Below are 25,855 nucleotides of genomic sequence, written 5' to 3' on the forward strand. Positions count from 1 at the left end.
GGTTCTGGAATACTCAGTTAAACCATCTCCCCAGTCGGCTTATATTGCAGCAACAGTTATGGCTACTGTACTGCAGCATTTTTTTTAAAAAAGATAATGGTTCATTGTTAATCTAGAGCAAATGAAATAAGATCACATGGCTCTGATCATGCCATTGTACACTTCTGCATCGGCAAACATTTTGAAAGGTCTTGAAGAACACTTTACAGGGTAAAAACATTCCTTTAACAGGGAAGATTAAATAGATCACCGACTTCTGAATTTACTAAGTAAGATAACTGATTCACTGCGATGAGCCCCATCGCCTTCGCACATTTTGCCTACCCCATTATCTCATAAGCACTCATTCAGTATTATCTCCACACAGACCCCCAAAAGGTTTGTCATTCCTCAGTCAGTGCTTTTATGCATTTCCAAATGTTAACAGGATTGCTGAAAGAAAGAATTGCTGTAAACAAGGTGTTGGCTTGCTTCCAAAATAGCGTATTCCACAAATGATTGTCTTGGATTAGTGCCAAAGATGGAAAGTGCATGTGCACATGCACACTGCTATATTCAAGTGCAAAGACAACATTCCTCCGTAATAATACTAATGTCAACAAAACTGTGGTTTAAATTAACAGCCTTGGGTTATTAAAATCATTTACACAAAATCCAATTAGAGCACACAGCTTCTTTATTTTTATCCGATTCCTCCCCTCCACTCCTGGAGGCATTATGATTCAAGCCGGAATACCATTGTACAGGCACCAACATCCCTCCACTACCTGATGCAAGTGGCCTATCTTCATGTGTGAACCTAGACAGAGAGTGCAAGCAGCCTTTTTGGCCGTGCAAAGTGTCATAGACAAACCCAATTCTGTCCTGGGGTGATGTCCATACCTGTGCGTGTTCCAGTAAGGATAAGTTGAATGGCAATTCCAAGCCCAGGATTCTGTTGTGCTTCCACTGCTGCCCTACCGAGATCAGCGAACTCACTGCAGACCACACATCATCAGCCTTGTGGCCTTCCAAATCTGTGTAGTCCAGTAACAAACCAAGTGGGACACTTACCAACAGAATCACCCAAGCAGCTCTCCCCAAAAAGATTATTTTTGCCCTTTTTATAAACAACAGGGAAAAAAAGAGGGGAAGCAGTGATCTGATGTAACTATATTCGCAATCAGTAAATCTGGAAGAATAAATGAGTCATCTGAATTAGCAAGTCAAATTTGCAACGAATAAATTATGTTAAAAGATGGCAGGTCAAAAATAATGATTAAACTAAGTCTGCTAATTTGCTAGTAAACTGAACAAGTGCTTAAACTTAACATCTTGGTTAATCAAATTATTGCAAATGACTTAAGTACCACAAGCAGGTTCCCACATGACTCACCCACAAGAGAGCTGTACATAAGGGGTGTTGGCCGAGCGATCGAGAATGCACTGAAATGGACACTGTAGTCATTGTGAAGCTGGAACAGTGGTTCCAAGGACACAACATTATAGTTATACGTTTTATGGTGGCTGCTGTTATTATAAGTGTCCATGGGGATATTATTCCAAGCACAGCCCAAAAATTATTAACCCAACAGAAACAACACAGTAGTAGCAATGCAAAAGCAAAATACTGCGGATGCTGGAATAAAAACAAAGAATACTGGAAATCTCAGTGGGTCAGGCAGCATCTGTGGAGAGATGCTGCCTGATCCACTGACAGTAGTAGCAATACCTGCGCACTCAGTGAAACGGTGCAACCTAAGCATTTTATTATTAATTCATTATTTATTTATTTTTAAAACAGGTTGGCATTATTAATTATGCATTTATTTTAAATGGTATCACATACTTAACATAAATTATCTCCACTATCTGTACTATGTACTGCAGACAAGTCTGACTAAACTCTGTGAGGCGTGCTATTTGTTAACTCCTCATGCGCCTCTTGCTGCATCCAATGTGCAAACTGTAGGAACTGTCTGACTTATTTAGGGGGTGAAACAGCTTAATGGTCTGGCATTTTCTGGAAAGTTGTGGTGTAACTATGCCGCAAGAGCAGAGTCGTGCCATTATTTTTTGAGGAAATTTGTGCGTATATGCTTGGTTTTACACCGAATCATCGTTACATGTGAATTTCCTCATTCATTTGAGCCACTCGAGTTACGCCTGCCAAACTTCCACCTGGTTATTTGACACAGGTATAAAGCGGGCTGTCGATTCGCTATCACAAGTTTACACTATCACATAAAGTCAAAATTACCCCCACTATTTCTAGTATTTTATCGTATTTAAAAAAAATTATCTTTACTGAGACTAGGAGAACAGGCAGGAAAGTGGAGTTGAGGCCAAGATCAGATCGGCATGATATTATTGAATGGCGGAGCAGGCTCGAGGGACCATATGACCTACTCCTACTCCTATTTCTTATGTTCTTATGTTGCACTGTTTTTTTCCATATCTTTTTATTTGGATCAGAATCTGTTACATTAAAAAGAGAAATGTTTATCTTACGACAATTGCATTTACTTAAACATGCATAAATGATGGTCTGATAGCTTCTAAATGTAACTTTCATAAGATCAATAAGATAAAGGGACACTTAAAGAAGGAAGATAGTGTATGTTCCACGCTTTCCTTGGGGCCCCGATTACTTCTGGTGGGTTTATGCCTGCCTTTACGTTTCGGCATCTGCTACTGCATATCTCAGGACATTTGGGCATAAGTTCCCGTTGGTAAAATTGGTATAGAAGCCGGCATAAGTAATAAAAGAAAGACTTGTATTTATACAGCTCCTTTCACGATCACTGGACGTCCCAAAGCACTTTACAGCCAATAAAGTACTTTTTGAAGTGTAGTCACTGTTGTAATGTCGGAAATGCAGCAGCCAATTTGCACACATCACGCTCCAACAACAGCAATGTGATAATGACCAGATCGTCTGTTTTAGTGATGTTGATTGAGGGACAAATATTAGCCATGGATAATTCTCCTGCTCTTCTTCAAAATAGTGCCGTGAGATCTTTTACGTCCACCTGAGAGGGCAGACAGGGCCTCGGTTTAACGTCTCATCTGAAAGAATGCACCTCCAACAGTGCAGCACTCCCTCAGCACTGCACTGGAGTATCAGCTGAGATTTTTGTGCTCAAGTCTCTGGAGTGGGATTTGAACCCACAACCTTCTGACTCAGAGGTGAGAGCGCTGCCCACTGAGCCACAGCTGACAATTTGGCATAATTTCTGCATAAATGCAATCGAAGAAATTCTGGAATATCTTCTTTTCTATATGGAAAGACTCCCCTTCTTCCCTTACTACTTCCTCCTAGGTCACACTCCCTCTGTTAATGAACATGAAGTAGGTAACCAGCAGTAACAATGCTGCAAAGTGTACACAAGTAAATTGATGAGATTTTGCCTATGATTTCCCTTCACAATTCACGAGGATATCCCAGACCCACTTAGCACACTTCTCAGTGACACAGCTAAGATTAGGAATGCAACAGTGATGAATGAATTTTCTGAGAATTAAGGTGAAGAATACTATTACTGATAGATAGAATAATATCCATTAGGGCCAGCATCAGCTACTTCCAAGTCAAGTGTTGCATAATTAGATAGAAAGTTAAGTTCCTACTCTATCCAATGGCCACAAATTTTCTTGGAGTTGATCCCCCTCCACTGCTATAACTTCGCCTTATTTCCGCACTCCGGCGAGATTATAGAAACGGAGCAGGAATAGCTCTGAGGATATTCCCAGGCACTGTTCTTCAGTCCTAATCTCAGGACAGCAGCCTCCACTGCACCGATATAGCATTTCTCCATCACTCTTTCGAGCGAGAGTGCCAATTTGCTGGCACTAAGGGCAGTTTTGTGCGGTAGGCCCATTCACAGCAGGAACTGCATTGAAACTGCCCAAACTCGTGTCAGATACTTACAACCAGCAGATTTTCAACCCAACTGTCTGGGCTTGTTTTTCAAAAAGGTGCACGACCTAATCCCCATCCCAGAAAATGGTGATTTAAAAAAAAGAAAGACTTGCATTTATAAAGCACTTCATCACATCTCTCAGAAGGACCACAAAACAACTCACATGCAATTAATTATTTTCATCTGCTGTGACCACTGCTATGCAGGCAAATGCTGCAGCCATTTTACACACAAATTCTATAAACAAGAAAATTAGCTGAATGGCCTGTTAATCTTGTTTTAGTGACTGAGGAAAGAACATTGGTCTGAATCACATAGAATTCCATGTTCTTTCTCAAAATAGTGCTATGGGATATTTAACGTCTGTCCTGGCCATTACTTATCCCTAATGTAACATCACTAATGCAGATTATCTTTTCATTATCTCATTGCTGCTTACTGTGTAGAATTGGCTGCCCTTTAATGAACTATTTCAGGCTTTTATTAAAATATATATATATTATATATATATTTGTAGGGCCAGGAGGAGTATGAATCTTCCTACCTGCTATCAGCCCCAGTTCTCACCCCGCGCCCACACCTCCCGGAATGGCTCCACACACCCCCACCCCTGCTACCCTAACAAGCCCAACCTACTGCCACGCCATGTAAAGGTCAATCGATTTTAAGCCTTCTGCTGCAGTAGAGCATCCATTTGGCACCCACCATTCGCTGGCTGAATTCAAATGAGACTCGAACCTACAAATGGTACAGGCCTCCTGACCATGGCTTTGGCTGGGCACAATGGGCACCACATCCACTTCGCGCCCGTTATTGGGGACAGTTGAAAATCTTACCCCCCTTCCCCACCCTGTGCGCCAATAAATCAAAGAAAATGCAATCATATTTTAGTGAATGGGAGCTCGCTACAACTGTACAGGCAACTGAAGGACAAATAGGAAACTGGTTGGACTGTATTCCTGGTGGACGCCAGTAGCATTTCTGCATCTATAAGACCCCTTATTTCTGTATGATTACAGTGAATCCTCTTCCAAGAATTTTACACAATGAATACGTAAGTTTTTTGAAATGAAGTCCATGGACAGCCAGAAATTTGTTGTTTCTGAGTGTGTACTGTACATGAAATTTGACCAAAAATCCAGTGAAATTGTAGTCCCACCAAGTGTAATGGTACCAATATACTGAACAGGCCTCACATGGAAACACTGCTACAGCATACAGTTCTTAAAATAAGGCGTAATGGTTTCAGAAATACTTGCTCCTCTGTCCTAATTATGCATAATTCCTTGCTGTGAAAGCTAACAGTTTTTCTCAATGAACATGTGTTTAATCCACAGATGCAACACTTTGCAGTAAATACAGATGGTGATTATGTTCATATTGTCAGCGCTGTTACTATGTAATTTGATTTAAAATCACCGAAAATTTCTTGTTTCTTCGAAGCAGCATTAAATCTGCAGTGCTTCAAAGTGATATTTTTATACTTAAGGTATGAGCTAAAGAAGCTTATCTTTGAAAAGAGTTGGTGTTCCATTCAACCTTGATGTGTTTTGAAGATTATTTTGTAGTTTTCCATGCAGGACTGACATCACCAAGCAAACACTTTTGTGTAGACACGTAGCATTACCCTGTGCACTTGCCTAGTTCCTGTTTTGTGATTGGCAGGAACCAGAGATCAGCACGTGCCAGCCATGCATATTTCTCCTGTCAATCCTAGCTGCAGTAAAGCCAATTGTCGCAAATTAATCACGAGACACGTGATTTTTAATTTAAAAATTTGCCCAACTCGCGATCTCGCGAGTCAACTGTAAAAACTCATTATTTTCGCAGCAAAGAGAGGATTGCGAACCACGCCGCAATACTGCTACTGCAAACAACTTCAGCTTTGAATTTAACTGACCCCACGTGACCACTGAAACCATTAGTAACCATTAGTTACTGCAGATCAATAGGAGGAAGGGGTGGTAAAATGATAGCCAATCAAAAATATACTTCTGGCCGCGCGGGCGAGGACTGGATCTCGGCCATCACATGACTGTGAAGGACCAAACCCAAGGCAGGCAGCATGCTGTCACAGAGATTCAGAGTCGAGGAGTTTAGTGATTAAATATTTCAGAGCGAAGCTTCCTCTCCTCTCTGAGCGGTCAAATAGCTGAGTTGGAAAAGTGAAGCTTATTTTGTTGCAATAAGAAAGATTTTGAAAGACCATTACCCAGGATTTTAAAAATAAAGTTGGTAAAAATAATAACGTGATTGTAATGTAATTTTGTGTTGCTATCCCCGAGGGGTCTTCTCTCTGCTCATTATGCAGATTAAGTTTTAGTTTATAATTTGTTTATTTGAAAAAAATTGCCTCTCCCTGGGGTTCATGCTGAATGTGAAGTGACATCTGGGACCCTGGACTATACTAGGGAGGAGAGACCACTGCAGAGACTATTATATAGATTAATTTTCAGTGATATCCTAGATGGATTAATGCAAGGGATGAAAGTATTTCTAGCTGACTCTGCCTGTATTATAACATGGGATAAATGAATCAAGCGGACTGGAATAAATGTACTGTCTGATTTGTCTGCATAAAGTGCAAGGAATTCTTTTGATTTAAAGGGTCTTTTATCAATTCACAGGATCAGGCTCCAGATCAGGGAGTTAAAAAAATACTTTGAGATGCTTTGGGTCAAACTCATTCATAATCTAAAAGCAAAAGTAACTTTTAAAAATGGTGTTTTTAATCATGTGAAGCAGAGTGTTGATCTGTAGCAGTTGTGACATAGCAGAATCAGTAATGCCAACTGTCGCGAGTTAATCGCAAGACATGCAATTTCTAATGAAAATTTACCCCAAATCGCAAAGGATGGTGATAACGGGTAGGTTTTTGTAAAGCATTTTCAGATGTAGTAATATAGTTTTTGTAAAGAGCTGTGACCTGGTAGAAATTAAATAAAGCCACTAATGAGGTTTATAAACAAAAAATAACAACTCATGATTTCTTAACAAATCTCATGATATTTAAGAGTTTGTCTCATGACATGGTGGGGTTGGCATTACTATGATTTGTAAACATTTAAATATCTTTAACACTGATCAAGTTTGCAACATCATTTTTGTCACAGCTAGACATTGGAAAATGACATGATGGGCTGGCTGCTGGAAGTGGAAAGGAGCTTGAGACCAGGAGCACGATTAGTCATGAGCATTTTACTAAGTTAAATAGTTAAGCCTGAAAGGCTTTTTGCCTGATTTTTAAAACTGTACTTTTACTTTTTATATTGCTTTTCTCCACTTTCTATCCACATACTAATATAATATTGCCCTTCCACCTAGGGTTTAGGGTTTTGGCATGGTCGTACAATTCTCTATAAACTGTCAAGATCAGAAGCAGGAAGCACAATCCCAGAAACACTGGAGTGGATTGGATGCTCTCAGAATTAACTACCGCAACACCTTCTTGTTGATCTAACACCGGAGTTCTATGGGATTCTCCATTTAGTGACCCAGCCAGAAACTAGTAAAAGTCATTTCACTGAAGCAGACAGATTTGAGTGACATGCAGACCTAGAACTATCACCCATAAATAACTTCTTGTTGGAAATCAAGCATTCCAACAACTTGAGTAGTGGTTTAGGAATTATGTCCAACAATCCAAAAGCTTAAGTTTGATTCTCAAAACATTACCTTGTTTCATCTTCATTTTTTGTAACATTTAATCTCTGGAGATAGGGCCTCAGGCCTTATTTATAAATAGTTTTGATAAATTACAGCTGTAACATTTCCATGTAAAATGGAGCACTTACCCTCGCATTCATCCCCTTTCTGCTGAAATCCTGCTTTGCAGATGCACTTGCCAATGGGCACCAGCCACTCACCCTCTGCACTGCAGTGCATCTTAGGGGGGTTTTCTGTTTCCTCTTCCGCATTGCTGACACATGTGCCACGCACCTCCACCAGGGATGAAAACTCAGATCCTGTCACTGTGTCTGGGAAAACTGCCAAATTTTCCACAATAGACCAACACTTTTTATAGTAAACGCGCACAGACACCAGGGCAATGCAGGCACCCACATCCTGGAAAGCCAAGTAGAATCCCTTTTTCGACAAAGGACCGATTTCTCGCACCTCTGTGTTGAGCTTCATTACACGCTCCCCAAGATCCCCTTGAGTAAAACTTTCATCTGCTGCAATAGTATCTATTTTGAGGTACTGACTCTCCTTAATGTTCCTGCCAGCATCTGAGTCGCTCTCAAAGTAATATAGGTTAAATGTCTCCTTGCATGTCCCCAAGACTCCTGGAATGCTATTACAATCCCTCAGGGTAAACTTCATCTCCACAAATATCCTCTGAGCATTGCCTCTTGCAATCCAGTTAGTCCGCAGCCAGTTGTTCTGATTAGGTTCCATTACTCTGCACACCTGGTACGTGCGGATGGGAATGTAGTTCTCGTCTACTCCGCTGATCTCTTCCCACTGAAAGGCAACAATACAAGGTGTAACCTTACATGGTATAACAATAAACTGAGGCCGAAAAACCAAAGAAATACATTTTGTATTTTGAAACATTAAAAAAACAAAATTCACACAAGAGCAATTGAAAGGGATCAAAATGCATTGTGGAATATTGTAAATTCTCTTCTGTCCTTGACAAACCAGAGAGTGCTTTAGACTGGACAGGTTGGAGTATTGGAGATGCAAAGTTTACAATCAATGTGTTCTGAATGGTTTCAAAAGTGGGGTCATTACACAAAAGCTTTCAGATAAAAGCTACCTATATCAAACTATCCAACATCATTCATAGCTTCTAACAAATCTCTACCAACATAGAGCTATTTCTACACCCTCACTATGGGATGGCACTGTGCATTTAAAGCAGCATCAGGATGAATCTACATTATGGTAATGGTACCAACAGTCTGATGGCAATGACTGGGATCTGTTACAGATTGGCTTGCTGAGAGCACAGAAGAGGAATTTGGGTGTGGAGCTCAGCATGCCCCATAGGAATTTCCTTGTATTCATTTTAATTGATGGAACATCCTGCAGGACCCACTGCCAAATTGCTGTGCCAAATTCTCAATCTGAGTTTCCAGCATAAAATGCTCTACACCAGGAATGCAAATTCTTAATATGACCCTAAAATGTCACTACCCTGAACATTCATCCACGTTTGTTGGGCGAAGCATCAAGAATTTCCTGTTCATCAGGTCAATCGGCTCTCACTCCCTTTAAGCAAGCTCATCTTATTCACTTCACAACAAACATCTGTGTCAAACAAGAATGGCTGAGTGCTGCTTGAAGTAACCTAATATTGGACCTAGATTATCAGATCTGTACATATACTGCACAATTTGGTTTCTTTTGGAATACCGATTATTGAAGGTGTGCTGCTGTGCAATTTATAAAATGGCTCCACCAGTGGCTAGGTGAATTTATCCAACTAGCAGCTGCTCTATGCAGACCAGGAAGGACCTAAATTGGATCTCCAGTCTATATGCTCAGTTAGCTGATCTTCAGTTTGGCAGCGGCTGAGGTGCTGCAATTGACCTCAGTCCCTCTTGGTTAAGGTAGGGCTAATCATACTGGGTTCCTATCTATACACTCGAAATGCATGTGTGGAGGTCAGATGACAATGGAATTGAGTTTGTCACGTGCCACGCAGTTGAAGTACTTGTCAACACTCGCTGTCAAGCCTTACATACAATTAATGGGCACTTGAGCAAGATACTAAATGAGCAACCAGTGCCAATGGAACTTTACTCCAGCAAGAAGGCGACGAGGCCAGTGGTCATCTATGGCTGTCAGCTGGGTGCCTGAGCAGCACAGAGGAGGGAGTGGGTGGAGGGAGGGGGAAGCTCAAAACTTAGAAATATTTTGGTGCCTGATTAGGTTCTTTGATCTACAGTCTGCCCCAGGACAGCAGTAGAGTCTCTGGTCCATGGGGGTCTGAGGGTTGGCCCTGACACCAGGTTTCTTCGATGGGGCGCTCAATGATTGTGTGATGCAGAAAGTAAGGTGTGATATCAGCTATGCCCCTCACACCTTAGTAAAATGGTAGTTTTGCACCTTGCCCATTGATATTCATGCCCTAAGAATTTCTGGAACAGAGAAGTGGGGGCAGAAACCTGACGGAACAGGGCTCAGACTCTTTTTTTTCTCCTCACTTCACCTGAAGAGCACCTATTACCAGGTGCAGCAAAGAGGAAAGTCCACCCTAATATTTTCAGAAAGGGAGGGGGAGAAAAAAAAACTGGCAGAAAAATTTGGTAAGGAAAAAAGCAGGAAAGGAAATGGAGCATTTGAAGGATATTCTGTATTCTTTCAAACAAAAATCTAATCCTTTTGTCACAGAAACTAGAGAACAGGATAGAGTGCTTTTTTATTTTTAATTTTACAGTATATTAATGTGGACTGAACCCTGGCTAGATGAATCTATCAAGTATAACAGGCTCCAGGTTCATTAACTTCCCTCTAACTGCAGCCTGAAAAAGCTTCATAATTAATTTTTTTCCAGGTGCAAATAGGAAACAAAAAGGCCAAACTACACTTTATTTTTTAATCACGTCCTGAACAATCACATATCCAGGTATTTTCTGATTGAGATCTATGTTGATGAGTGTATGGTTTGCATGTTTACAGAATTCTTCATTAATTTCCACCAATCACACACATAGAAGGGTAGAGCAAGTGCACAAACCATACACTTTCCAACATTGAGCCCTACTGGAAAAAAACGGGTCTTCCAAAATGAGAAGATATGGAACGTTTGTTCTCACAGTTAAGCTTCTGTAGCTCATAGCTATTCCAGGAGAGAAATTAATTTATGAATCACTGCAGATTTAATTTATTCTGTGGACATGCCTAACCTGGATTTCCATTAATTCTATAAGAACATAAGAACATAAAAAATAGGAACAGGAGTAGGCCATACGGCCTCTCGAGCCTGCTCCGCCATTCATTAAGATCATGCTGATCCGATCCTGGATTCAGCTCCACTTCCCTGCCCGCTCCACATAACTCCTTATCCCCTTAACGTTTAAGAAACTGTCTATTTCTGTCTTAAATGTATTCAATGTCCCAGCTTTCACAGCTCTCTGAGGTAGCGAATTCCACAGATTTACAACCCTCAAATTTCTTCTCATCTCTGTTTTAAATGGGCGGCCCCTTATTCTAAGATCGTGCCCTCTAGTTCTAGTCTCCTCTATCAGTGGAAATATCCTCTCTGCATCCACCTTGTCAAGCCCCCTCATAACCTTATACATTTCGATAAGATCACCTCTCATTCTTCTGAATTCCAATGAGTAGAGGCCCAACCTACTCAACCTTTCCTCATAAGTCAACCCCTTATCCCCGGAATCAACCTAGTGAACCTTTTCTGAACTGCCTCCAAAGCAAGTATATCCTTTCGTAAATATGGAAACCAAAACTGCACGCAGTATTCCAGGTGTGGCCTCACCAATACCTTATATAGCTGTAGTAAGACTTCCCTGCTTTTATACTCTATCCCCTTTGCAATAAAGGCCAAGATACCATTGGCCTTCCTGATAATTTGCTGTACCTGCATACTATCCTTTTGTGTTTCATGCCCTATGGTAAAAAGATTTCCTCAGTTCATTTGCACAGGACCTGATTTTATACCCATTGATGTATATCCCAATGCTTGAACCTTATGCTTCCATTTATTTTTAGAGTAACCGCACAGCACAAGTGGCCAATTGAAAAGGTTATTACTTTATAAATATAAAGGCAATCTGCAGAATTCCCTTCACAATGGGTTAATTGTCAATTTTCAGTCAGTTTCATGTATCCAAAAACAACCAGTTGATGATCTGTGCACTTATAAAAGGGACTGACATCTGGTAGAGCAGTTAAATTAAAATGTATGCAACATCATTAATCAGGAAAAATAATTGTTGGAAATAATGATGGCAACTTAAATAGACAACAATGTAATTTGTAGAATATACATATATATATATAATTCAAAACCAAGAAAGTTAATACACAAAAGACCTACCTGGGCAATAATATGCTTAGTTTTTCATATGCTTTGTATTGGTGGGGCAACATATTCTTGCCTGGTAAGCTTTAGTTGTATTTTTACATTCAATATCAAAGATGACACACTCGAATTATTTTATTCATATTCTCCAGCCTATTAGTCACACAGGCTTAAACCACATTTTATCTTTATTTTGCTTCTGCAGGATTCCTGCTTGATGACTTTCTTTTTCATTGAACTGCAGTAATGGAAGGACTTGTTTGTCACTATTATATAGTGACAATTATCTGAATGAGATGTAGGCTCAAATTAAAGGAAGGCTGACAAGTCGAGAACAATGACAGCGCGAAGTAATACCTGTTGGTAGTGAGCAAAGTAACTGCATTAAAGGCTGTCATGTGAACCAGAGCAAGCAGGGAGGAATGTTCTGACTAAAACACAGTCTAAAGAGGCAAGCTCAGACAACAAAGCCACTCAATACAACCACCTTTTGCCAAAATAGAGTCCCTTTTATCTGATTGCCTCGAAGATAAAGTGAAACCTTTCTGAAGAGCTGAGTAACAATCCTTTCTAAATCTCATTTATGAAAAGCCCCCTGTAATGGTGCGGACAACTTCTGGAATGTCTAAAGCATTGATATTCATTTACCTCAGAAAACACCATATTACTGAAGTCCTTCTGCAGATTCCATATCACAAGATTTGCAAGGCTCTCAAAAGAGCCTCTGCTGGATACCTGACTGCAGAGTACACAAGCCATTATGTTATAGTGCTAGGTGAATTAACTCCTTATATGCTGGGTGCATTTGCTCTGATCTCTCAGAAATGCATCTTATGCATCCACTTAGAAATAATCAGAAGTTTGAAATATGATTGTTATGAGAAAAAATGCTGAAAATTGTACGGCTTGGGAATAGCAGGAAGCTTTTGTTCAGGTACAAACATTATGTATGGATTCATGTGGTGCAGTAGGTTGGCACATTATCTTTTCATTTCTGGAACCTGGATTTAAACATAGCCCAGTCTGATTGGATAAAAATTACCTATTTTTTGCCAGCTGTAAACATTCTACATGGCATGAGCTTGGGCGAATTTGAACATGGTTCCTAAGGGACATGGGCACGGAACATAAAAATGCCCGGTTCAAGAAATTGTCTGACAGAAGTTATAAAGATGTCGGGTGTGGTAAGTGAGGAAATTCATGCCGGTGAATAAGTTAACGCATGTTACTTGGCAGTTATTCTATGATTTACCTGGGTTTGGAATGGTTGATGCTGTCATTGGACGAAGAAATAAAAAAGTATTCCATTCCTAGCACTACCATGTCTCATCTTAATGAGCACAAAAATCAAAATCATCAAAGACAATTGAAATATAATGATACAGATTATTAGTACATAGCACTATTTTTTGTTTTAGAACGTTGTGTTTTGTTTTTTGTTGTTGATGCATTATACAAATCATGCTGCATTACAAAACAGCCAATTGCAATCTAATTCACAGCTTTTCCATGATGTTCAACCTTGTGATCTTCTATCTTTGTCGTTTTAAGTTATTAGAAGTGGGGCATCACATATTTGTCTGGATGATTTAACATTTTGGCTTTTTCAGAGAGTATGTGCAAGTTTCAAACACAAAAAAACTCCACACATAGCAAGGCAGCACTCCCTATCTACAGAAATGTGTCAATGCTGGTGATCTGTACATCATGATTTAATCAAAAAAATTATTTTAATATGCTTGAGACTTTAACTCAGGAAGTTATGTTCTTGACCTTGCTGCAAATATCTGCCCAACCTACGACACCAACAAGGTGACATATGCAATGTTGCACTGTGCAAAGAAACTTCCAGTGAGATGAAGGGAAATAAAACATATTTCGAACATCAGATGCTCTCAATTTCTTTGCTATATCCAGACTAATACATTCAAGAAGAATGCCACGCACGATTTTGTGTATCTAGGAATGAAATACAATTGTTAAATTACCTTGCATCAAAAGGATAAACACATAATTGAAATAAAGAGAGAGTATTATTCATACTGACAACAGGTGTTCTCTGCAACTAGCTGTTGTGTTCATTGTCCAATGCGTCATTTATATGGTAATTTGCAAACCACAACATTTTCCATTTCTAGTGCAATCCAATTACCCTATAAACACCACAGATATTTTGTGAGTAAAGCAGATTCTAGCTGACCTGTGATCCAGAACTGGCTATGGGTTTGTCTTGAGGTAAAATTAAATTCTCCCAGATCCACCCATGGGAGGCAGTATAAACAGGGCATTATTCCATCAGAGGAAAAATTTGGGGCAAAGTCTAAACAGCCTGCAGTGATACTCCAGTTACATATTACACACCACTCGTCATTGAAATGCCTATTTGCCTAAAATGTATTTCAAAACTCCAAGTTGTTCTACATATGTTCCTTTGTTATGTATTTAGCCAATATATTAATAAATATATTTGATCATTAAAAAAAACATTTTTTGATTTTTTAGTATTTAATATATCTGATATTGAATATATTTTAATTAATTGGCCAAAAAAACGTCCAGTTCTGGCAAAGTTAGTTACAGCAAAATTTCCCAGAAGCAATTAAAAAATGCTCATTCATTTCTGTCATAATGAATAGTTAGACAACAGGTTATTCTGGGGATAAGAATAATGCCAGTTGTATTGTGTGTGTGTGTGTGTGTGTGTGCGTATTGGAAATCAATTGATTGCTATTTATTAAATTTCCATTTGTCCCTCAACTATATAAGTCTTGGAGTGTGTGATTTATGTCTGGCTCTTCTATGTTACCCGACGTAATATAACATTCTCTTTTAGATTAATTCCAATTACTTTGAGCAGTTGATCTTCTCGCCAATTGAGGCGGGGCTATAGACACAAAGGGGCACTGTAATGAATTACTTCGAAGTCCTCTTGAAATTCAGAGCCAACGGCAGGAATACATAAATAGCCATTGGCGGAATATATGTCATTTGAAAAGAGTTTGAAGACGTGAAGGCTTACCCCATCAGGAGGAGACGAGATCCACTCCAGCTCTGTCTGCTGTGCTTTGGAATCCAGCAAAACAACTGCCAGAGAGAACAAAAATCAAACGAAAAGATTGAAACTGCAGTTACCTACTTACATAAACACAATACAGGTTTATTTTGGATCAACTTGTAAAAGAATGTCTTCCGTTTGATATACACCCAGAGCCTATAAAAAAGAACAATATTTACCGAAGCGATGCGCAGTCCACCAACTAAAGTTATTTTAGTTTCAACAAGGACAGTTTAAACGATTATTTCCAAAATTGGTAGCATTTGATTTCAAAATTGAATCTATAAAAGCTGCATTCTGTGCGTGTTTAAAACGGTTTGTTTGCATATCAGAAAGAACCGTTCTGATCCCCGTTCAGCCTACCATTAATCGCGAATTTTAAAAATGAGCACTCAAATGAACTAAAGATGTAAATTCGTGGCGTCTGCTCTCCAGACAGCGAACTGTCCCACATTGCGGTGCCTGGCTGTCTGATCCCGAGAGAAGACAAATTTATCATCACCGCTACAGTGTGCGTCTTTGGCCGTCCGGATTTATTTACAGCAAGAGGTGGGAGATGTCACAGCCAATGGTTTCAAGCGAGACTGCCCGCTGGCTAAACTTTTCTCTCATTGACGAGAATTCACTCTCAATTCTGCTTCTGGGAACGGGGCAGTTCAGATCCAAGTGGGATCTGATTCTGGCGCCTGCCACCAAAACCAGTTGTCCGAGCCTCTAGCACGGGCATTCTCCACTGAAATACACTTTACATACCGCACGGCACAAGGCATTTTAAACTGTCTCCGAACGAACTTTTAAAAATAACGATCGCCTTTTCGTTTACTTCTTTCAATGTCACTTTAAATTGTCGTTAAAATCGGAAATCGAAATAGTTGATGTTGTTAAAGTGGCTGAAAAGTTCGGATGTCTGAGGACAAGTTGTCAGGTTAGTCCTGAGGTGATTTTCCTTATAGCTGAGCTCGGCTTTATTCCGGCATCTCACACTAAATACAAATCAATACCAGTTCAGGGCGACTGATTTCCCCTTTCTAATAATTTTGACCCTGTCTCTCTCTTTCTCTCCCTCTCTCTTGAAGAAAGCTATATTGACTTCGATTTACATGGTGCCTCTGTGTGTCTGATCGGTGCAGAGGTGACCAGAGTTGGTTTCGAATGAATGGAGAAATGAACGAGCTTCTCTCTCCGTCGGGAGGGGATGGCGCTTGGAGAAGCTGTTTGCCGATCGCTGTATCGCCAGTCAGGGGAGGGCTGGCCGAGAGGTCTGTGGTTTCAGGTGTAAGACAGTGCGGGGAGAAGCTGCTGACCGCCTCCAAGCGACAGGTAACCGGTACAGTCCCGCTCACACAGCCACACCGCGCCGGACCAAACAAACTACACATTCCCATTCAAAATAGGAAATTACTTTTATTTTACACAAATTGTATTTGTTTTTTTTCTCGAAAGGTTTTACTTTATGCATACATATGCGGGCACAGCACATCTTTCCCGGCAGAGCAATGAATATGTAAATATTTAACGTTATTGATAACTTTGGCAACAAGCCCTTTCAGAGACGGCCAAGGCGATCTAGCCGGGCTACCTCGGGCTGTTTTCGGATTATCTTTATACAGCAAACATTTCATTCAAATTTGTGCACAATGGTTGGGGTTTCGCGGTTTTTAAAATATATTTATACTTATTAATGCCTTGAGCACAGAAGCGCCGGGCCACTCGAGATGGATCCTGTCTATTATTTCGCGGCGCCGCTCTGGTCCCAGTGCGAACTTTACACAAGTTTAGTCTCTATAAACATTCCCAATATTTGATCTCTTTGACTGAGCTTTCGGTGACTGCCAGACTGCAGCACTTTTGCGTCCTGGTGACGGGGGATGTGAGAAAGGGCAGTGAGAAGGATCTGTGAGGAGAAGGCACACATGAGGAGGGACAGGGGCTGTGTGACTGAACGCAGCTTTCTCACATACAGCGCTGCCAGATTATTATCGGGTATTTTTTAAATGTAAAAATACGTTCTCTCCGTCCCCGGCCCACTTCCTCGACAGTGTCAACCGCCCTGCTCCCATTGCGCGGCACGTTTGCGAAAGTCCCGGGAACGGCGCGGCCGCTGTGTGAACGGACACCGCCGCCCCTCACATCTGCAGCGCGGGCGGGCTGTGTAACCCAGGACCTTCACAAACTTTCCCTACAACTCGCAGCGTTCGCCAGCGGAAACTCTTTCACCCAACTGCGCTCGCATTTCCGCAGCTAGTGCCGACACTCCGGGAAAACTGTGCAGATTGGGCCCGGACCGTTCAGTATGTGCACCTCTGCGGCGGATTCCGCCGCTCGGGGCAGCGCCACAAACTCGGGCCCGCCACCGTGTCCCGCAGTCCGGGAGCGCTGTGTGCCAAGCTGGCTATCCGCGGGACACAGCCTGACACATCGCCCACTGCAGCCACTGCAACCGGCACACTTCCAGATTAAAAATGAATGAATAATAGTGGGCCGGCCGTCTGTCCTCAGATGCAGATGCCTTCATCCGCTTTGCACAGTAAGACTGAGGTCGATCTATTTTAATGCCATTTATGTTCCCTTCGTCATTTACCAAGTGAGACAAATTCTGTAGTCAAATCTGAAAGTGTGCAGTGTCTCTAATTTCTGAAAGGTGTCTGTGTGCAACATATAAGCCCCACTGCCGGGGGATGCTCCGGCTGCCTTTACTGGGAAGGGAATAGCTGGAGCCGGGAGTTTGAGGGGAGCAGGGCGGCGGGAGCTTTCCACTTGTGCTGTCCCGTCCCAAAGTAGCGGACCGCTCACGCAAGCAGCATCTTGAAGAAAGGGGGAGGAGGACTTTTCTTCTGTTTCTTACCTTCTCTTGCAGCCTGCGTCAGATGTGTGAGGATGGTGCTGAGTACAGAAATGCAGCAGCAGATAATCCAGAGAGCGTGCCTGAGCTTGGAGCTCATGGTGTAACCGGTGGCTTGTATGTTTTTTTTTTGGAGAGGGCAGCTATGTTTTTTGTGTTGTTGTTGCAGCAAAGTCGCCGTGCCTCGACGCTTTAGGTCCCAGGCTCTGCCAGCAAGCTTGGGTTCCACACACTCTAATAGCGCCCAGTGCTGGCTGTGGGCGGAGAGCTGGGCAGCCACCACGTCGATCAGCCGGCCCCAGCGTTGAGTGACAGTCGCCTCATCCACACACCGACCGCAGCTTGGGCCCCAACCGGCCGAACCGAGCACGGAGCCCACCAATCCGAGTGCGGCAAGTGAGGCGCTTCTTTTCCCCAATAGGACCAACCCGAGACACTAACACGCGTGGTGGCGAAAGAACTGAGATGGGATTTTTTTGGTTGTTGCAAAAATCCAGGACCTAAAACACATGCAAGGGCAGTTGTATGCGAGAGTCCGCTGAAGGAATCGGGGCCGGGAAAGGCACAGGCACCTGTGAAAGGGTCACTCCAACAAAGGAGAGAGATACATAGTTACACGGGTTTAAAAAGTAACCCCAGGGAGTGAACAGAAAGAACTGACGCGGGCAAAGATATAAGCCAGATACACTAGTGAGTCAATCCAGGGAGTGTGTCGAAAGAATGAGGGTAGGGAGAGATATGAAACAGTTCCACTAGTGAAAGAGTCTAACCACTGAGTGCAGTAAGAACTGGGGCAGGGAGAGATGCTGAATAGTTACACTGGTGAAGTGCACACACTTCCTGCAGTGTGTAAGGAGGATGAATGGACTGGACAAGGATTGCATTTCTTTTTTAGTTCTCCATTTCTGAAAACAAGCAGTCATGCTGGGCTACAGTTCCTCAGGCAAATGCCCCTCTCCGCACCTCAATCTTCATTGCGAACACAGACAGTGCATCTTGGAGCAGGGGTCACTGGATAGCAATCAGGTGTTGCATACTCTAAATTTCCCCTCCCAACCGAAACTCGGGGATTCTGAGATCAACTCCAACAACCCTGGAGGAGATCACAGACCAGGAATTAAACCGTGAGCCCTCTACAAGCAGTGTACTTACCCACTAACAATCAGGGGAGCCCGGCAGTTACACTTCTGAGGTGAGGTCACTACAGTTATCAATTCTTCAGTATTCCTTTGACTGTTTCTATTATATTTACTAGTAGTGCAGATCACAAATTTTACTTTTCTGTTCTCTTCATGTTCAATGACAAATGCAGAAGAATAAGATCTTTGCAACTTTAATCTTTCTCAACCAAAGCATTGGTTAATTCCCATTTAAAATAACAGCTTTCTGAAAATTAAAAAAAAAGAAAATGCTGGCAACACTCAGCAGGTCAGGCAGCATTTGTGGAGCGAGAAACAGTGTTAACGTTTCAGTTCAATGATCTTTTGTCAGATCCCACAGATGCTGCCTGACCAGCTGAGTATTTTCAGCATTTTCTGTTTTTATTTCAGATTTCCAGCATTCGCTTTCTGAAAATGTTGGATGGAGAAAGTGCTCCTTTTATAAATTATACCCTCTTCATCTGGATCCAGTTCAAATCTTTGACAGGCTGCCTCTCCACCTGATCAGAACTTAAAATGGAAGGATTCAGTCACACAGGTGACCAGGGTAGAGGGCAGTATATCCCCTTCAGTGGCATTTCTATAAAAGCCCAACAGATACATTATAGAAAAGCAAAATACCGGAGATGCTGGATTCTGAAATAAAACAGAAAATGCTGGAACTCTCCGGGTCAGGCAACATCTGTGGAGAGAAATAGAGTTAACTTTTCAGGTCGATGACCCTTCTTCAGAACTGGCAAAAGTTCGAAATGTAACAGATTCTTAAGGAAGGGCTGCTGAAAGGGGGTGGGGAGGAAAGAACAAAAGAAAGGTCTGTGATAAGGTGGAAGGCAGGAGAGATTTGAGAGACAAAAGGAATGATGGGCCAAATTGAGATGGTAATGGCACAAGTTAGGAAACAAAAGATGAGTCTAGATAGGGTGTGAATGGTGGAATAATTACTAGCTGCCATGGGAAAGAGAGAGAAAAGAAAATGAAATAAAAATGGTGGGGGGCTGTTTGTATAAAAAAAAGAGAGGAAAGGGAACAAAATATGGGCAGGGGTTATGCTCTGAAATTGTTGAGCTCGATGTTGAGTCCAGAAGGCTATAAAGTGCCTAAGCAAAAGATGAGGCGCTGTTCCTCGAGCTTGCATTGAGCTTCATTGGAACAGTGTAGGAGGCCAAGGACGGAGAGGTCACAGTGGAAGTGGAGTGGAGGATTAAAGTGGCAGGTGACAGGAAGCTCGGGGTCACGCTTATGGACTGAACAGAGGTATTCCGCAAAGCCGTCACCCAATCTGCATTTCATCTCCCCAATGTAGAGGAGACCACATCGTGAGCAGCAAATACAGTATACTAAATTGAAAGAAGTACAAGTAAATCGCTGTTTCACCTGGAAGGAGTGTTTGGGGCCCTGGACAGTAGGAAGGGCGGAGGTAAAAGGCAGCTATTACATCTCCTGCGCTTGCACGGGAAGGTGCCGTGGGAAGGGGAGGGGGTGCTGTGGGGGACTGCGGAATGGACCAGGGTGTCGCCGAGGGAGCGGTCCCTTCGGAATGCTGAGAGAGGAGGGGAGGAGAAGATGTGATTGGTGGTGGGATCACGCTGGAGGTGGCGGAAATGACAGAGGATGATCCGTTGAACGTGGAAGCTGGTGGAGTGAAAGGTGAGGACAAGGGGAACCCTGTCGTGGTTCTGAGAAGCAGGGGAAGGGATGAGAGCAGAAGTGCGTGAAATAGAACAGACACGGTTGAGGGCTATGTTAACCATGACGGAGGGGAATGCTCGGTTGAGGAAAAAGGAAGTCATATCAGAAGCACTAGTGCGAAAGATGGCATTGTCAGAATAGATGTGGCAGAGATTGAGAAACTGGGAGAATGGAAAGGAGTCCTTACAGGATGTGGGGTGGGAGGATCTGTAGTCCAGGTAGCTGTGGGAGTCAGTGGGTTTATAGTGCATGTTTGTCAATAATCTATCTCTAGAAATGGAGAGAGAGAAGTCGAGGAACAGAAGGGAAGAGTCGAAGATGGACCATGTGAAGGTGAAGGAAGGGTAGAAATTGGATGCAAAGTGAATGAAATTTTCTAGTTCAGGGCGAGAGCAGAAAACGGCACCAATACCGTTACAGGCACCAATACAGTCATCAATGTGCTGGAAAAAGAGGTGAGGGAGGGGACCCGAGTAGGACTGGAACAAAGAATGTTCCGTGTATCCCACGAAAAGGCAGGTATAGCTAGGACCCATGCGGGTTCCCATAGCAACACCTTTAATTTGGAGAAAGTGAGTGGACGTAAAGGAGAAGTTGTTCAATGTGAGAACAAGTTCAGCCAGGCGGAAGAGGTTTGTGTGGATGGGGACTGGTTGGGCCTCTGCTCGAGGAAGAAGCGGAGCGCCCTCAGGCCGTCCTGGTGGGGGATGGAAGTGTAGAGGAATTGGACGTCCATGGCGAAAGGTAGATGGTTGGGGCCGGGAAACAGGCTGTGGAGGGAAGATCTCCAGAGGAGATGAGGTCAGTGATGGCCTGGGAAATGATCCCTCCACAGCCACCAACCTTAGAGTTCCCCAATCCCACATAGCCTGCTTCTACCTGCTTCCCAAAATTCACAAACAGGACTGCCCTGGTAGACCCATTGTTTAGAAACATAGAAATATATGTTCTTGCCTCACGGAACTTATTTCTTCCTTTCTTGGCTATATTTTTTCTCCTTTGGTTTAGGCACTTTACAGCGTTCTGGCCCTAACATCGAGTTCCACAACTCCGGTCCATAACCTCTGCCCATATTTTGTTCCCTTTCCTCCCTGTTATTTTACAACCTCACTAGCCCCCCTTTTTTAAAAATATTTTTTAATTTAAATGTATTTTTTCTCTCTAATTCCCATGGCAGCTGGTAATTAGTCCGCCATTCACATCCTATCAAGACTCATCTTTTGTTTCCTAACTTGTACCATTACCATTTCAATTTGACCCATCAACCCTTTTGTCTCTCAAATCTCTCCTGCCTTCCACCCTATCAGAGACCTTCCCTCAGACATTATAGAAACTGTTTTGAAGATTTTTGAAGCACAGTAAGCACATTTTCTATTGTACATTCGATGAAATAGTTTATTTATAAATGGTACAGTACATTTTTTGCCTGGAACAGTTTTATTTTACATAATCTCCAGACTGGATTTTAAAACCACCAATAAAAATTTGAGAGATTTTTGCTGCGGTTTCTCTTTTTTTACTTCCTCCAAATTACCCACAGGATTTCTAGTCCTGTCATGAAAGGACTCAAGCTGGGGTCTGATTCCACAAATGAAAGTAACCCTCACCCAAGTGACCATTCCTCATCTGTGAGCCGAGACAGCAAATGCTGATGGATTGTTGAAACATGGGGACATCAAGAACAGATCTTGATCCAGTTTTTGGACGAAGTCTACAATACAAACTTTTCAGCAAAGGTTTGCAAGCAATTGGGACACTGCCCCAATTTCCAACTCCATGGCCATGATCTTTCCTACCGGGTCGGGAACAAGGTTTCAGGCATGACTTGGAACCCCGCTCCTTGATTTTACCTTGATGGGACTTGTTAAGCCCGCCCTGTGAAGTTCCCGGCCTATTAAAAGGAAGTGGGTCCGATGACATCATTTTATGATGTGTCATCAGCTGGTTTCCTTCAAGGGACCACGCCCACATTCATTTTGACAGTTGTTCTATCAGTGTTCTGCAGCATGCAGGTGCTGCAAACATTGACAAACACTGCACAAAAGTGCACGGCTACTCCCAGGCTCTCCATGACTTCCTCCATATGCTTATGGAGGGAGTCGCAACACACAATGAGGTTCTCTTCTCTTCCAATGGGCAGAAGAGACCTCCCTCGGACACCAACACAGCCTGGTTGTACATTGTACAAGAAGGCACAAGCAGGGATGTCATCAGGAGCACTTGGCTGCAGTGGTGCAAACCTTTCAATGATCTCAGTCGATCACAAAACGTTACTGCAAAGCCACACTCAACCTCATCCTGCTGTGCCACTCATCACATCCCCATCACTCTGCCTTCCCTACCCTACTCCTGCACATCCTTACATCAACTTATCTTGCACCACCACTGATCCCTCTATCTATATTATCACATCCCCATCTCACTAGCCACCCCTCACAACTAACAACACACAAGGGTAGGCACTGGGGTCTTCTACACAATGTTCCTGTAGAGTTTCTGCTAATGTGTTGTCAAAAATTGAAATCTGCATTTTGATCCCTTTGTGTTCTTGGACAGATTTGTGTGCAACTTTGGAAGTGGCTTAGTAAGTTGCAGTGAATGGGGAGACATAAGGGTACCCCCCACAATGGTGATGAGTGTGAAAGGAATGGCTTGAGCATTGCAGGGATACTTTATGGTGTTGGTGTGGGGTGGTGCCAACCTGGTGCATTATGTGACAGCCAGGGTGTACAACATTAAATGAAATAAATCTGACCATGGTGAGCTCATCCCTGGCCACCCGGCAGCAATGTGGTCAGGTACTGATGCCCTGTGTCCTGAGCAGTATCAGGTGATTGTGGAGAAGGTTGGTGTTGTTGTTGACGATGTTGGTATGCCTGATGATGTTGGTGTTGAGGCTGATTGTGGTGGGATTCTAAGGACCAAGATGAGATTTTCTCAAGGGCACCGATGTTGCTGGAATAAAAGGCAGCTGAAGTTGAGATGACAGAAGCAATCTGTCAGTGGTTAGATAGATTGTTCCAAGGAGGTGACAGTCAATAAAGTATATACTTCAAATGCTTCCAACCTTCCTAAAGCTGAAAAATGTATTCCAAATCCTGAAGGGGCCAGCTTCTAACACTGGAAAGTGAACGGCTGTGAAATGGTAGCTTTTATACTGCTTTTGCAGCTGTCCCCTATTCAAAGCAATGGAGAATCACTGAAAACCCAAGGTTCTTACCTGATAGGATCCCCCAGCGATGGGAATTTCCTGAAAATGTTGGAAAATGGTTAGTAGCTGGTAAAATGTTACTTGAATACCTTTAAACAGCTTCTTAAGTATTTCAATTGCCTCAAGTATTTCAATACCCTGACCCGCCGGGTCTGCAAAGTGCAGAAACTTACAAGGTGGCGGGTTCACACTGGGACACTTCCCTGCTATCAATCTTTTAGATTTTGACAGCGGACCCGCCCTCAGAGCAGCGGCAAAATCCCAGCCCATAGCTTAGCTCAAGAATGAGAAACTAAGAACCGGGCCGGGAAAACTTCGAGGAATGCCTGGGGGGTGGGGGGGGGGGGGGGAAGAGAGAGAGACCGAAAGAAAACCATTAAAAACATTCCCAAAACATTGCCCACACCAACACAACACAAATTGCTAAAAAAATTAAAAGAAAAAAAATCACACTTACCTTAGGAGTCCATTACTCAGCTCTTTGCCAACAGGATAGTAGGACCGCCCTGATTTCCCAGGCGGTCATTTTGGGACACACTTCTGGGCGGTCGGGTCGGGCAGGAGCTCAAACTCGCACCGGTGTCACAACCAGGGGCATTGCACACCAGCACAGCTCTTCCGGGCGGTGCTGCTCTGCGCTGCCACAAAACTGGATCGAGGATTGCTGCGGGGTGCCAAAAACCTCACTGCTGCCATTGCCGCTGCTCCGGGGCAAAACCCAGAGCACAGAAGACCGGAAAATCCAGCCCATCGAGGTTAAGTAAAACAGAAAAACGAGGCTTATGGTAAATGTTAGGTTCATTATATAGTGGAGAAATAAGCTGAATTAAGAAAGTAAAGAGGAGAACTGGAAAAGGAAATAGGAGGAGCAAAGATAGTGTATCAGAATAGATTAATTGGTACCATAAAAGGGAATCTAAAAGTCTTTTATATATAAATAGTAAAAGGTAGTCAATGGCAGGGTGGGGCCGACTAGGGACCAAAAAGGTGATCTTGTGGAGACAGAGGCCATGGCTGAGGTACTGAATGCGTATTTTGCATCTGTCTTCACTAAAGAGGATGCTGCCAATGTCACAGTAAAGGAGGAGATAGTAGAGAAATTGGATAGAAGAAAAACAGATGAAGAGGAGGTATTTAAAAGTTTAGTAACGCTCAAAGTAGAAAAGTCACCCAGTCCAGATGGTTGCTGAGGGGAGTAAAGGTAGACATTAAATCTTCCAATCTTCCTCAGATATGGGAGCAGTGCCAGCCGACTAGAGGATTGAAAATGTTACAGCCCTGTTCAAAAAGGGGGAGAGAGATAAATCCAGTAGCTATAGGCCAGTCAGCCTAACATTGGTGTTAGGAAAACTTTTCGAGAAATAATTTGAGATAAAATTAATTACCATTTGGAAAAATATGGGTTAATAAATAACAACCAGCATGGATTTGTTAACGGCAAATCTTTTTTGATGAAGTAACAGAGAAGGTTGATGTCAGTAGTGCAGTTGATGTTGTATATATGGACTTTAATAAGGCGATAGATAAAGTACCACATAATAGATTTGTTAGGAAAACTGAAGCCCATGGTATTAAAGGGATAGTGGCAATATGGATGCAAAATTGTCTGAGGGATAGGAAACAGACAGTAGTGGTGAACGGTTGTTTTTCAGACTGGAGGAAAATATACAGTGGTGTTCCCCAGGGTATTAGGACCACTGTTCTTATTGATATATGTTAATGACTTGAGTATACAGGGTATAATTTCAAAGTTTGCAGATGATACAAAACTCAGAAATATAGTATACAGTGAGCAGGATAGTAACAGACTTCAGGAGGACATGTACAGACTGGTGAAATGGGCAGATACGTGGCAGATGCAATTTAGTGCAGAGAAGTGTGAAGTGATACATTTTGATAGGAAAGGCAATATAAACCAAATGGTACAATTTTAAAGGGGCTGCAGGAACAGAGATGCCTGGTGGTGTACTTTTACAAATCTTTGAAGATGGCAGGACAAGTTG

General features: G+C 42.5%; 1 protein-coding gene across 6 annotated transcripts in view; it reads right to left on the minus strand.

Moving 5' to 3' along the window:
- epha7 (eph receptor A7) overlaps positions 1–23,886 on the minus strand; it is a 312,075-nt gene extending 288,189 nt beyond the window's left edge. For 5 of the 6 annotated variants that reach the window (XM_070885387.1, XM_070885386.1, XM_070885385.1 and 2 more), the window contains exons 1-3: positions 17,796–17,988; positions 14,915–14,979; positions 7,697–8,366 (exon numbers count right to left, since the gene is read on the minus strand). In XM_070885387.1, the coding sequence (XP_070741488.1) occupies positions 7,697–8,366; positions 14,915–14,979; positions 17,796–17,892 (832 nt within the window). In that variant the 5' untranslated portion in view covers positions 17,893–17,988. Of the gene's footprint in view, positions 1–7,696; positions 8,367–14,914; positions 14,980–17,795; positions 17,989–23,861 lie in introns of those variants that run through there. The other variant, XM_070885388.1, reaches the window with a different exon arrangement.
- Positions 23,887–25,855: the final 1,969 nt, after the last annotated feature.

This window comes from Pristiophorus japonicus, chromosome 7, assembly GCF_044704955.1.
Source record: "Pristiophorus japonicus isolate sPriJap1 chromosome 7, sPriJap1.hap1, whole genome shotgun sequence".
In the NCBI taxonomy this organism is placed as follows: domain Eukaryota; kingdom Metazoa; phylum Chordata; class Chondrichthyes; family Pristiophoridae; genus Pristiophorus; species Pristiophorus japonicus.